This window comes from Cherax quadricarinatus, chromosome 72 (assembly GCF_038502225.1).
Source record: "Cherax quadricarinatus isolate ZL_2023a chromosome 72, ASM3850222v1, whole genome shotgun sequence".
NCBI classification, from domain to species: domain Eukaryota; kingdom Metazoa; phylum Arthropoda; class Malacostraca; order Decapoda; family Parastacidae; genus Cherax; species Cherax quadricarinatus.
The window spans coordinates 8,130,298-8,145,708 of NC_091363.1; the positions used below are offsets into that span (position 1 = coordinate 8,130,298).

General features: G+C 47.1%; 1 protein-coding gene across 1 annotated transcript in view; it reads right to left on the minus strand.

The window, feature by feature from the left end:
* Positions 1-15,411, minus strand: part of LOC128701312 (protein O-mannosyl-transferase 2) — a 91,150-nt gene that overhangs the window by 7,394 nt on the left and 68,345 nt on the right. Inside the window, exons 12-13 of the mRNA XM_053794969.2 lie at positions 3,915-4,072; positions 437-528 (exon numbers count right to left, since the gene is read on the minus strand). Of these exons, the coding sequence (XP_053650944.2) occupies positions 437-528; positions 3,915-4,072 (250 nt within the window). The remainder of the gene's footprint in view (positions 1-436; positions 529-3,914; positions 4,073-15,411) is intronic.

The following is a 15,411-nucleotide window of genomic DNA, read 5'->3' on the forward strand; positions in this document are numbered from 1 at the left end:
ACTTGGATCCACTTCGAGGACAGCGTGAAACAAGCTTTTATGCCACAAGCCGGGCAGAAAGCAGCAACTTCACTCTGGCTGTACCCTTCTCCAGAACATCACTCCATCTGAGATCCTATATACCCAGGATGACTCGAGTATGGAATACATTTGTACAGCATAATGATGTCAACGAGATAAAGTCAGTTGATCAAATGAAAATGCTGGCCCACAGAATGCTCCAACTTCATCCTGTTCCCTACTTGTATGTCTCATAACAATAAAAATGCTTTCAAATGAGCTGATGTAGGTAACAGCTCTTAGCTTGCCAATAAAGTTAGGAATCCTTAACCTGTAAATAGCTTGTCAATAAAGCTAGGGATCCTTAACCTTGACAAACCCTGTGTAAAAAGAGAGAGAGAGAGAGAGAGAGAGAGAGAGAGAGGGAGAAACTGACGTTTAGGACTGACGTTCCAGTTAATGTGCCACTCTGTGCCTGGCTGTTCCATGTTCCTGGTGCATGTCACCTCCTTCGCTCCGTTGAATGCCCTGCAAGATTACAATTATGAATATCCTTTCTAAGTACCTTTTTCCGACTAACTTAGACATCATTAATACAAACATCATATACATATATATTAAGGAACACACATTTGCTTCTTATAAACCAGCAGGGGCGGCTCAAGAACTTTGTAGCTATGGGAATGTTTGAATTCCCTTGTATCAGTGTAATCTTTTGACTACCGCCCACTGGATGGGTATGGGGTGAATAATAAACATATTAAACTAACTAACTCAGTGTCCACAGAGCATCTTACATGACCAAGATGACTGTAACTATTATACTTCCCCTCTCTCTGCCACTTGGGGAGGAAGGGAGGAGGGTTATAACTGCTCCTTTGCGCAATATGAGATTAGATTTTGCCACCGAAGTGGCTAGTTTATTGTGCACCCTATAACCATCCTGTGGACGGTAGCGCAAGAGCATATGGATACACAAAATGCCTAGGAACTAGGCCCCAAAGGGTTAACAGGAATACATATGGATTTATATCTACATATCTATAGTTCATTTATCCGTTACAAGCAAATTTAGGAAATTTGCTTAGTATATTTGGTATCTTATTTTCATTAATAAGATATCTTGACATGTTACATAGGTTATTATATTGTCTATCTCTGTATTCCTCAATAAGTGGACAATTAAGCACATAATATTCAAGAGTGACCATATGCCTGATCACATAATTTACATTTAGTTTGATCATCATCTGTGTGTCTCCCAAACTGCCAGAAGTACTTGTAACCAAGCCTAAGTCTGGCCACTACAACATCAGTCAGTGTTCACATTGCAAGTTGCTCCATAAACATACTTATCTACGTTCATGTTATCATAGTGGGTTATAGATCTACTCAGGCTTCTAACTGCATTCCTATAACAATCATTTTCATTATTTACTTCTCTCCTAATATTATTCCTAATGCTAGACACAGATATACCAAAGTTATTATGGTACTCTTCTTGGCTAACATATCAACTTTATCATGAAAGAGTAATCCAATGTGTGATGGGATCCATAGCAATTGTACATTAATTCCTTTGTCCCGGATTTTTGAGTATCTATACCTGGCTTCTCCAATGAGCATGTTGTTGGAGCCATTATATGAGTTAAGAGCATTCAGTGATGACATAGTATCAGTAATGATGATAGAGTCAAGCTCACTGTCATAGGCTAGCTTTAGCGCCATTAGGATTGCAAACAGTTTAGTTTGCAATGTAGACGCCCAGTTGTTAATTCTTATACAGCGCTGTATAACCCTTGTGGTTTAGCGCTTCTTTTTGATTATAATAATAATAATGTTAATTCTTATGCCTAGTTCAACAAGTTTATTATCGTTCTTAACAAGGGAAGTGGCAACAAGAGCAGATGCAGCCCTGCCAGAAGACTCCTGTTTAGATCCATCAGTGTATATTACTTGTGATAACTTATTACTACCAGCTAGGCGAGAAATTTCTCGAGCAGTTGCTTTATCAAGTGATTTAAGGAAGGGATTACTAGCAATGAGTTTCTTGGGAGGAACTTGCAGGTATGTGATATTAAATGAACACATCTTCCGTGGAGGGGTGAAATGCTCTTGTTGTCTAGTGATATAGTTCATGCAGGTTATAAAACTTAAAGGATACGTGCTAGAGCACACTTACCAGGGAGGTGGCATTTGCCTGAGACCCCACTCGTTTACTCTCAGAATATTGTTGAGTTTATGAATGTCATAGTGACTGACGTTCTGACATATTAAGATTAATTAGCTCTAATTTAACATGTGTTCCAAAGGTCTATTCAGTGATGTGCGTGAGAAAGTACCGAGATTGATTTAAGTGTTATTAGTGGATTTTCTGGACCTAAGCCGAAATCTACACTTAGCGGGTTCTTGATACTAAGGACATTACTGGCGTGTGTGCTGAGTGAGTGTTGGTTATATAATGATTTGATGATATTTAGATATAGCGACAGCTCTTATTCGGCAAAAATTAAGTTGATGGATGTAATGTCCTGACCTCACCAACAACCCAAGACACCAGACCCTCAGGTAACATGCCAGTGGGACAGATAAAGTCGATTTCTCCTTACTCTGTTCTTTAAATATATTGTAATCCGTAATTTGTGCACTGCAGGTAGTAACGTGATTCAGATATACGATGTTGGTGTAGGGCAAGTGAGGTGATTAAGCACTGGAGCTTGTCAGTGTTATATCAGTGTTTTGTCTTGACCCTTCTTGTCAAGTCCACATTCATTATCCAGTACGCTGGAACATTTAGCCTGGTAATATATCCAGAAGCAAGGTGTTAACAAAGACATTATTCTAGTAAGTATAACCGTGTCCAGTGTACGTCTTATATTTACAACCCCTTGTAGAGGAAAGTGTTCACTAAATCTTTGACAGTGTGTGTCGCAAGTGGCATGCTTAGCGTGAAACTCTGATTCTAACAGTAAGTCAAGTATATACACATATATAAACCTCCACAGAGGCTATCTGCTTGGAAGGAAGAAGATGGGGAGGAGGGCTACGAGAGACTGCGCTTGCAGAACAAGTAATGTCTACATCAAAGGATAAGAACAATAATTACAGTGAATTACATCAATATGTAAACCATTAAAATTCTGATACTCACTTTGACCTTTTCTGAAGAAATGATATATAGCAAGACCATAATATATTAATTATAATCTCAAATATGAGGCTCAGGGTAACTGAAAAGTTATAGCAGTGATTCATCTGTTAGGGTTGGAAGCAAACGTATTATTCATACCTTCAACATTCAGACTTGTATGTACGTACTGTTAACTATAGTCACCTGCACTGTGCCAGGTAGTGCTGTTGTTCCTCTTAACCTACCTGCTGCACAGCACCAAGATGGCACCTCCAGAAATGACAGAAAGGCGAAGCAAAACCACCTGTTTAGATTAACACTAAGTTCCTAATAGTCTTTCGGTTAATAATGATGGCAAGTAACCTGACAAGAATGCCAAGAGTCATACACCATCAGCTGCTACTCGAGGATCTGCAAGCAACTTCCAGTAGTGATTCCGTCATCAAAGGTCCTGCCAGATGGCCACCAGACGTCTCACTAGAGAGATTACCTGCCTTGCCCTGAGATGATCCAATTTATATTATATGCACTGATTCATCCACCTCTGAACTACCAACTAAAGCTACATTAGCATAGGGCCAATCATAATTTCTTTTCTTTCTGGCTAGCAGCTGGATTTCACAAAAGGGAAAGTATCCTCATTAATGATGCCACAAGAAAAGGGAGGGTTAGGCTATTTAGATTCGATCTAAGGAAGGGGAGAAGTCAAATTCCTAGGATCATGAGCCCCTACACCACGGAAAAAGACACTCCTTGAAGGGGACGTCCGTAATAAACAACTCACCATTCCTTGGGTAAGACGACCTTCTCATTGCCTTTGAGGAAGCAGTTTATCTTGTAGTGGCGCAGAAGGAAGTCGTGCTCGACCACCTGCAGAGGCTCACCTACCTTCGTCCCAGGTACCAACAGTTCCCACGTTTCAAATGGTCCACCAGCACCATCCTGCAGCACATGTTAGTGACACTTTAGCACACCCACCTACTACCCACACCTGTCCTATCAACGCTAGGTCATCTTGAAGAATAAAAAGCCACAGAATCGTGGCTGGAGCACAATAAAAACCTGTATATAAGAGAGGAGCCTTATGAAGACGTTTTGGTCCGTTCTGGACCACTAAAGTCAAGCCAGCTGTCACCTAACCATAACCCAGGATGAATCATGGTTAAGCCACAAACCTTGTCATAAAGTTCCTATCCTAAGTATGGATTTTTGGGGAAGGTTAGGTCATCTCAACGAGGTAGCGAAGGTAGGACAATTTGTACCTGTGAGTAGGAATCTCTTCCCTGGATGGGGATGCCATTCTCCTCACAGAATGCTTACATAACTAGAACCCATCATCTCTTTTAGCGTAAATGGCGGGGGTATTTTCCCTTTCGACTAAATTTTCTGACACGTATGTACAATGACGCGGCACAAATTATGGATATGGATTGTGGAATGTTAAAAATTGACTTTAGACAGTTTTACTTGATTTCTGATTATTATTTTTATAAATTGAGAGTGAATTTGACAGGACAATAACAAGTCGAAAATTGTATTATTAGTTTGATGTTAGAAATGGAATGTGTTTAAAACGCTACACAACGAAATAGTTATTGTGCTCTGCTAGTCAAACAAAACAAAAAAATTACACCTGTGCAAACTACACCTGTCACCCACACCTGTATCACTACACCTGTCACCCACACCTGTATCACTACACCTGTCACCCACACCTGTATCACTACACCTGTCACCCACACCTGTATCACTACACCTGTCACCCACACCTGTATCACTACACCTGTCACCCACACCTGCATCACTACATCTGTCACCCACACCTGCATCACTACATCTGTCACCCACACCTGTATCACTACATCTGTCACCCACACCTGTATCACTACACCTGTCACCCACACCTGTATCACTACACCTGTCACCCACACCTGTATCACTACATCTGTCACCCACACCTGTATCACTACACCTGTCACCCACACCTGTATCACTACATCTGTCACCCACACCTGTATCACTACACCTGTCACCCACACCTGTATCACTACACCTGTCACCCACACCTGTATCACTACACCTGTCACCCACACCTGTATCACTACACCTGTCACCCACACCTGTATCACTACACCTGTCACCCACACCTGTATCACTACATCTGTCACCCACACCTGTATCACTACACGTCACCCACACCTGTATCACTACATCTGTCACCCACACCTGTATCACTACACCTGTCACCCACACCTGTATCACTACACCTGTCACCCACACCTGTATCACTACATCTGTCACCCACACCTGTATCACTACATCTGTCACCCACACCTGTATCACTACACCTGTCACCCACACCTGCATCACTACATCTGTCACCCACACCTGTATCACTACACCTGTCACCGACACCTCTATCACTACATCTGTCACCCACACCTGTCACCCACACCTGTATCACTACACCTGTCACCCACACCTGTATCACTACATCTGTCACCCACACCTGTATCACTACATCTGTCACCCACACCTGTATCACTACATCTGTCACCCACACCTGTATCACTACACGTCACCCACACCTGTATCACTACACCTGTCACCCACACCTGTATCACTACATCTGTCACCCACACCTGTCACCCACACCTGTATCACTACACCTGTCACCCACACCTGTATCACTACATCTGTCACCCACACCTGTATCACTACATCTGTCACCCACACCTGTATCACTACACCTGTCACCCACACCTGTATCACTACACCTGTCACCCACACCTGTATCACTACACCTGTCACCCACACCTGTATCACTACACCTGTCACCCACACCTGTATCACTACATCTGTCACCCACACCTGTATCACTACACCTGTCACCCACACCTGTATCACTACATCTGTCACCCACACCTGTATCACTACACCTGTCACCCACACCTGTATCACTACACCTGTCACCCACACCTGTATCACTACACCTGTCACCCACACCTGTATCACTACACCTGTCACCCACACCTGTATCACTACATCTGTCACCCACACCTGTATCACTACACCTGTCACCCACACCTGTATCACTACACCTGTCACCCACACCTGTATCACTACATCTGTCACCCACACCTGTATCACTACACTACACCTGTCACCCACACCTGTCACCCACACCTGTATCACTACACCTGTCACCCACACCTGTATCACTACATCTGTCACCCACACCTGTATCACTACATCTGTCACCCACACCTGTATCACTACATCTGTCACCCACACCTGTATCACTACACCTGTCACCCACACCTGTATCACTACACCTGTCACCCACACCTGTATCACTACACCTGTCACCCACACCTGTATCACTACACCTGTCACCCACACCTGTATCACTACACCTGTCACCCACACCTGTATCACTACACCTGTCACCCACACCTGTATCACTACACCTGTCACCCACACCTGTATCACTACATCTGTCACCCACACCTGTATCACTACACCTGTCACCCACACCTGTATCACTACAGCTGTCACCCACACCTGTATCACATCTGTCACCCACACCTGTATCACTACACCTGTCACCCACACCTGTATCACTACACCTGTCACCCACACCTGTATCACTACACCTGTCACCCACACCTGTATCACTACATCTGTCACCCACACCTGTATCACTACATCTGTCACCCACACCTGTATCACTACATCTGTCACCCACACCTGTATCACTACACCTGTCACCCACACCTGTATCACTACAGCTGTCACCCACACCTGCAACACTACACTCTGTCACCCACACCTGTTTCACTACACCTGTCACCCACACCTGTATCACACATCTGTCACCCACACCTGTATCACTACACCTGTGACCCACACCTGTATCACTACATCTGTCACCCACACCTGTATCACTACACCTGTCACCCACACCTGTATCACTACACCTGTCACCCACACCTGTATCACTACACTCTGTCACCCACACCTGTATCACTACACCTCTCTCCCACACCTGTATCACTACATCTGTCACCCACACCTGAATCACTACAGCTGTCACCCACACCTGTATCACTACACCTGTCACCCACACCTGTATCACTACATCTGTCACCCACACCTGTATCACTATACCTATCACCCACACCTGTATCACTACATCTGTCACCCACACCTGTATCACTATACCTGTCACCCACACCTGTATCACTACACCTGTCACCCACACCTGTATCACTACACCTGTCACCCACACCTGTATCACTACATCTGTCACCCACACCTGTATCACTACATCTGTCACCCACACCTGTATCACTACACCTGTCACCCACACCTGTATCACTACATCTGTCACCCACACCTGTATCACTACACCTGTCCCCCACACCTGTATCACTACACCTGTATCACACCTGTCACCCACACCTGTATCACTACACCTGTCACCCACACCTGTATCACTACATCTGTCACCCACACCTGTATCACTACACCTGTCACCCACACCTGTATCACTACACCTGTCACCCACACCTGTATCACTACACCTGTCACCCACACCTGTATCACTACACCTGTCACCCACACCTGTATCACTACATCTGTCACCCACACCTGTATCACTACACCTGTCACCCACACCTGTATCACTACACCTGTCACCCACACCTGTATCACTACATCTGTCACCCACACCTGTATCACTACACCTGTCACCCACACCTGTATCACTACATCTGTCACCCACACCTGTATCACTATCTGTCACCTGTACACTACACCTGTCACCCACACCTGTCTCACTACACCTGTCACCCACACCTGTATCACTACACCTGTCACCCACACCTGTATCACTACATCTGTCACCCACACCTGTATCACTACATCTGTCACCCACACCTGTATCACTACACCTGTCACCCACACCTGTATCACTACACCTGTCACCCACACCTGTATCACTACACCTGTCACCCACACCTGTATCACTACACCTGTCACCCACACCTGTATCACTACATCTGTCACCTACACCTGTATCACTACACCTGTCCCCCACACCTGTATCACTACACCTGTATCACACCTGTCACCCACACCTGTATCACTACACCTGTCACCCACACCTGTATCACTACACCTGTCACCCACACCTGTATCACTACATCTGTCACCCACACCTGTATCACTACACCTGTCACCCACACCTGTATCACTACACCTGTCACCCACACCTGTATCACTACATCTGTCACCCACACCTGTATCACTACACCTGTCACCCACACCTGTATCACTACACCTGTCACCCACACCTGTACATCACCCACACCTGTATCACTACATCTGTCACCCACACCTGTATCACTACACCTGTCACCCACACCTGTATCACTACATCTGTCACCCACACCTGTATCACTACACCTGTCACCCACACCTGTATCACTACATCTGTCACCCACACCTGTATCACTACACCTGTCACCCACACCTGTATCACTACACCTGTCACCCACACCTGTACACCTGTATCTGTCACCCACACCTGTATCACTACACCTGTCACCCACACCTGTATCACCTGTATACACCTGTCACCCACACCTGTATCACTACACCTGTCACCCACACCTGTATCACTACATCTGTCACCCACACCTGTATCACTACACTGTCACCCACACCTGTATCACTACACCTGTCACCCACACCTGTATCACTACACCTGTCACCCACACCTGTATCACTACATCTGTCACCCACACCTGTATCACTACACCTGTCACCCACACCTGTATCACTACACCTGTCACCCACACCTGTATCACTACATCTGTCACCCACACCTGTATCACTACACCTGTCACCCACACCTGTATCACTACACCTGTCACCCACACCTGTATCACTACACCTGTCACCCACACCTGTATCACTACATCTGTCACCCACACCTGTATCACTACACCTGTCACCCACACTGTATCACTACACCTGTCACCCACACCTGTATCACTACATCTGTCACCCACACCTGTATCACTACACCTGTCACCCACACCTGTATCACTACATCTGTCACCCACACCTGTATCACTACACCTGTCACCCACACCTGTATCACTACACCTGTCACCCACACCTGTATCACTGTATACACCTGTCACCCACACCTGTATCACTACACCTGTCACCCACACCTGTATCACTACACTCTGTCACCCACACCTGTATCACTACACCTGTCACCCACACCTGCATCACTACACCTGTCACCCACACCTGTATCACTACATCTGTCACCCACACCTGTATCACTACACCTGTCACCCACACCTGTATCACTACACCTGTCACCCACACCTGTATCACTACACCTGTCACCCACACCTGTATCACTACATCTGTCACCCACACCTGTATCACTACAGCTGTCACCCACACCTGTATCACTACACCTGTCACCCACACCTGTATCACTACACTGTCACCCACACCTGTATCACTACACCTGTCACCCACACCTGTATCACTACATCTGTCACCCACACCTGTATCACTACACCTGTCACCCACACCTGTATCACTACACCTGTCACCCACACCTGTATCACTACACCTGTCACCCACACCTGTATCACTACAGCTGTCACCCACACCTGTATCACTACACCTGTCACCCACACCTGTATCACTACACCTGTCACCCACACCTGTATCACTACATCTGTCACCCACACCTGTATCACTACACCTGTCACCCACACCTGTATCACTACACCTGTCACCCACACCTGTATCACTACACCTGTCACCCACACCTGTATCACTACACCTGTCACCCACACCTGTATCACTACACCTGTCACCCACACCTGTATCACTACACCTGTCACCCACACCTGTATCACTACACCTGTCACCCACACCTGTATCACTACACCTGTCACCCACACCTGTATCACTACACCTGTCACCCACACCTGTATCACTACACCTGTCACCCACACCTGTATCACTACATCTGTCACCCAGACCTGTATCACTACACCTGTCACCCACACCTGTATCACTACACCTGTCACCCACACCTGTATCACTACACCTGTCACCCACACCTGTATCACTACACTACACCTGTCACCCACACCTGTATCACTACACCTGTCACCCACACCTGTATCACTACACCTGTCTCACACCTGTCACACACACCTGTATCACTACACCTGTCACCCACACCTGTATCACTACACCTGTCACCCACACCTGTATCACTACACCTGTCACCCACACCTGTATCACTACACCTGTCACCCACACCTGTATCACTACATCTGTCACCCACACCTGTATCACTACACCTGTCACCCACACCTGTATCACTACACCTGTCACCCACACCTGTATCACTACACCTGTCACCCCACACCTGTATCACTACATCTGTCACCCACACCTGTATCACTACACCTGTCACCCACACCTGTATCACTACACCTGTCACCCACACCTGTATCACTACACCTGTCACCCACACCTGTATCACTACACCTGTCACCCACACCTGTATCACTACATCTGTCACCCACACCTGTATCACTACACCTGTCACCCACACCTGTATCACACCTGTCACCCACACCTGTATCACTACATCTGTCTGTCACCCACACCTGTATCACTACAGCTGTCACCCACACCTGTATCACTACAGCTGTCACCCACACCTGTATCACTACATCTGTCGCCCGCACCTGTATCACTACACCTGTCACCCACACCTGTATCACTCTGTCACCCACACCTGTATCACTACACCTGTCACCCACACCTGTATCACTACACCTGTCACCCACACCTGTATCACTACACCTGTCACCCACACCTGTATCACTACACCTGTCACCCACACCTGTATCACTACACCTGTCACCCACACCTGTATCACTACATCTGTCACCCACACCTGTATCACTACATCTGTCACCCACACCTGTATCACTACATCTGTCACCCACACCTGTATCACTACACCTGTCACCCACACCTGTATCACTACACCTGTCACCCACACCTGTATCACTACACCTGTCACCCACACCTGTATCACTACATCTGTCACCCACACCTGTATCACTACACCTGTCACCTCACTACCTGTCACCCACACCTGTATCACTACATCTGTCACCCACACCTGTATCACTACACCTGTCACCCACACCTGTATCACTACACCTGTCACCCACACCTGTATCACTACATCTGTCACCCACACCTGTATCACTACACCTGTCACCCACACCTGTATCACTACACCTGTCACCCACACCTGTATCACTACATCTGTCACCCACACCTGTATCACTACACCTGTCACCCACACCTGTATCACTACATCTGTCACCCACACCTGTATCACTACACCTGTCACCCACACCTGTATCACTACATCTGTCACCCACACCTGTATCACTACACCTGTCACCCACACCTGTATCACTACACCTGTCACCCACACCTGTATCACTACACCTGTCACCCACACCTGTATCACTACACCTGTCACCCACACCTGTATCACTACATCTGTCACCCACACCTGTATCACTACACCTGTCACCCACACCTGTATCACTATCACTCTGTCACCCACACCTGTATCACTACACCTGTCACCCACACCTGTATCACTACACTACACCTGTCACCCACCCCTGTATCACTACACCTGTCACCCACACCTGTATCACTACATCTGTCACCCACACCTGTATCACTACACCTGTCACCCACACCTGTATCACTACATCTGTCACCCACACCTGTATCACTACACCTGTCACCCACACCTGTATCACTACACCTGTCACCCACACCTGTATCACTACACATGTCACCCACACCTGTATCACTACATCTGTCACCCACACCTGTATCACTACACCTGTCACCCACACCTGTATCTGTCATCACACACCTGTCACCCACACCTGTATCACTACATCTGTCACCTGTATCACACACCTGTATCACTACACCTGTCACCCACACCTGTATCACTACTGTCACCCACACCTGTATCACTACCCACACCTGTATCACTACATCTGTCACCCACACCTGTATCACTACACCTGTCACCCACACCTGTACTACACTACACCTGTATCACTACCTGTCACCCACACCTGTACCTGTCACTACATCTGTCACCTACACCTGTATCACTACACCTGTCACCCACACCTGTATCACTACACCTGTATCACACCTGTCACCCACACCTGTATCACTACACCTGTCACCCACACCTGTATCACTACACCTGTCACCCACACCTGTACATCTGTCACTTCACTCTGTCACCCACACCTGTATCACTACACCTGTCACCCACACCTGTATCACTACATCTGTCACCCACACCTGTATCACTACACCTGTCACCCACACCTGTATCACTACATCTGTCACCCACACCTGTCATACACTGTCACCCACACCTGTATCACTACACCTGTCACCCACACCTGTATCACTACACCTGTCACCCACACCTGTATCACACCTGTCACCCACACCTGTATCACTACACCTGTCACCCACACCTGTATCACTACACCTGTCACCCACACCTGTATCACTACATCTGTCACCCACACCTGTATCACTACACCTGTCACCCACACCTGTATCACTACACCTGTCACCCACACCTGTATCACACCTGTCACCCACACCTGTATCACTACACCTGTCACCCACACCTGTATCACTCCTGTCACCCACACCTGTATCACTACACCTGTCACCCACACCTGTATCACTACACCTGTCACCCACACCTGTATCACTACACCTGTCACCCACACCTGTATCACTACACCTGTCACCCACACCTGTATCACACCTGTCACCCACACCTGTATCACTACATCTGTCACCCACACCTGTATCACTACACCTGTCACCCACACCTGTATCACTACACCTGTCACCCACACCTGTATCACTACATCTGTCACCCAGACCTGTATCACTACATCTGTCACCCACACCTGTATCACACCTGTCACCCACACCTGTATCACTACATCTGTCACCCACACCTGTATCACTACACCTGTCACCCACACCTGTATCACTACATCACTACACCTGTCACCCACACCTGTATCACTACATCTGTCACCCACACCTGTATCACTACACCTGTCACCCACACCTGTATCACTACACCTGTCACCCACACCTGTATCACTACATCTGTCACCCACACCTGTATCACTACACCTGTCACCCACACCTGTATCACTACATCTGTCACCCAGACCTTTATCACTACATCTGTCACCCACACCTGTATCACTACATCTGTCACCCACACCTGTATCACTACACCTGTCACCCACACCTGTATCACTACATCTGTCACCCACACCTGTATCACTACATCTGTCACCCACACCTGTATCACTACACCTGTCACCCACACCTGTCACTTGTACCACGCTACACATGTACTACACTGCAACTGTCACCCACACCTGTATCACTACACCTGTCACCCACACCTGTCACTTGTACTTGTACCACGCTACACATGTACTACACTGCAACTGTCACCCACACCTGTCACTACATGTACTACACTGCAACTGTCACCCACACCTGTATCACTACATCTGTCACCCACACCTGTCACTTGTACCACGCTACACATGTACTACACTGCAACTGTCACCCACACCTGTATCACTACATCTGTCACCCACACCTGTCACTTGTACTTGTACCACGCTACACATGTACTACACTGCAACTGTCACTCACACCTGTATCACTACACCTGTCACTTGTACTTGTACCACGCTACACATGTACTACACTGCAACTGTCACCCACACCTGTATCACTACATCTGTCACCCACACCTGTCACTTGTACTTGTACCACGCTACACATGTACTACACTGCAACTGTCACCCACACCTGTATCACTACACCTGTCACCCACACCTGTCACTTGTACCACGCTACACATGTACTACACTGCAACTGTCACCCACACCTGTATCACTACACCTGTCACCCACACCTGTATCACTACACCTGTCACCCACACCTGTCACTTGTACCACGCTACACATGTACTACACTGCAACTGTCACCCACACCTGTATCACTACACCTGTCACCCACACCTGTATCACTACACCTGTCACCCACACCTGTCACTTGTACCACGCTACACATGTACTACACTGCAACTGTCACCCACACCTGTATCACTACATCTGTCACCCACACCTGTATCACTACACCTGTCACCCACACCTGTCACTTGTACCACGCTACACATGTACTACACTGCAACTGTCACCCACGCTTGTCCATTTTCACTCACATTTGTACTACATTACAACTGTCAGCACACGCATACACTTCGGCGTGTGTGTGTGTACTCACCTAGTTGAGGTTGAAGGGGTCGAGTCCAAGCTCCTGGCCCCGCCTCTTCACTGGTCGCTACTAGGTCACCCTCCCTGAGCCGTGAGCTTTATCATACCTCTGCTTAAAGCTATGTATGGATCCTGCCTCCACTACATCGCTTCCCAAACTGTGTGTGTGTGTGTGTGTGTGTGTGTGTGTGTGTGTTAGTTTAATATGTTTATTATGCACCCCATACACATCCTGTGGGCGGTAGTCAAAAGATTACAGAGGTACATAATGGGTCCAGGGACTGGGCCTCAAAGTTTTGATAGCTGAGCAAGTTACAGAGGTAATGAATTCACAATTTACAAAGGTAATGAACTCACAAATTACAAAGGTAATGAACTCCAGGTAGGTCTAGTCACAATCATGACAAGTTACAAAGGTATTTACAGATTACAGAGGTACACAATGGGTCAAGGTTTATGTGTGTGTGCGTTTTTGTACTCGCCTAATTGTGGTTGCAGGGGTCGAGACTCAGCTCCTGGCCCCGCCTCTTCACTGAGTGCTACTAGGTCCTCTCTCTTCCTGCTCCATGAACTTTATCATAGCTCATCTTAAAACTATGCATGGTTCCTGCCTCCATTACCTCACTTGCTAGGCTATTCCAATTCCTGACTGCTCTATGACTGAAGAAATACTTCCTAACATCCATTTGACTCGTCTGGGTCTTCAACTTCCAAGTATGACCCCTTGTTTCTGTGTCCCCTCTCTGGAACGTCCTGTCTCTGTCCACCTTG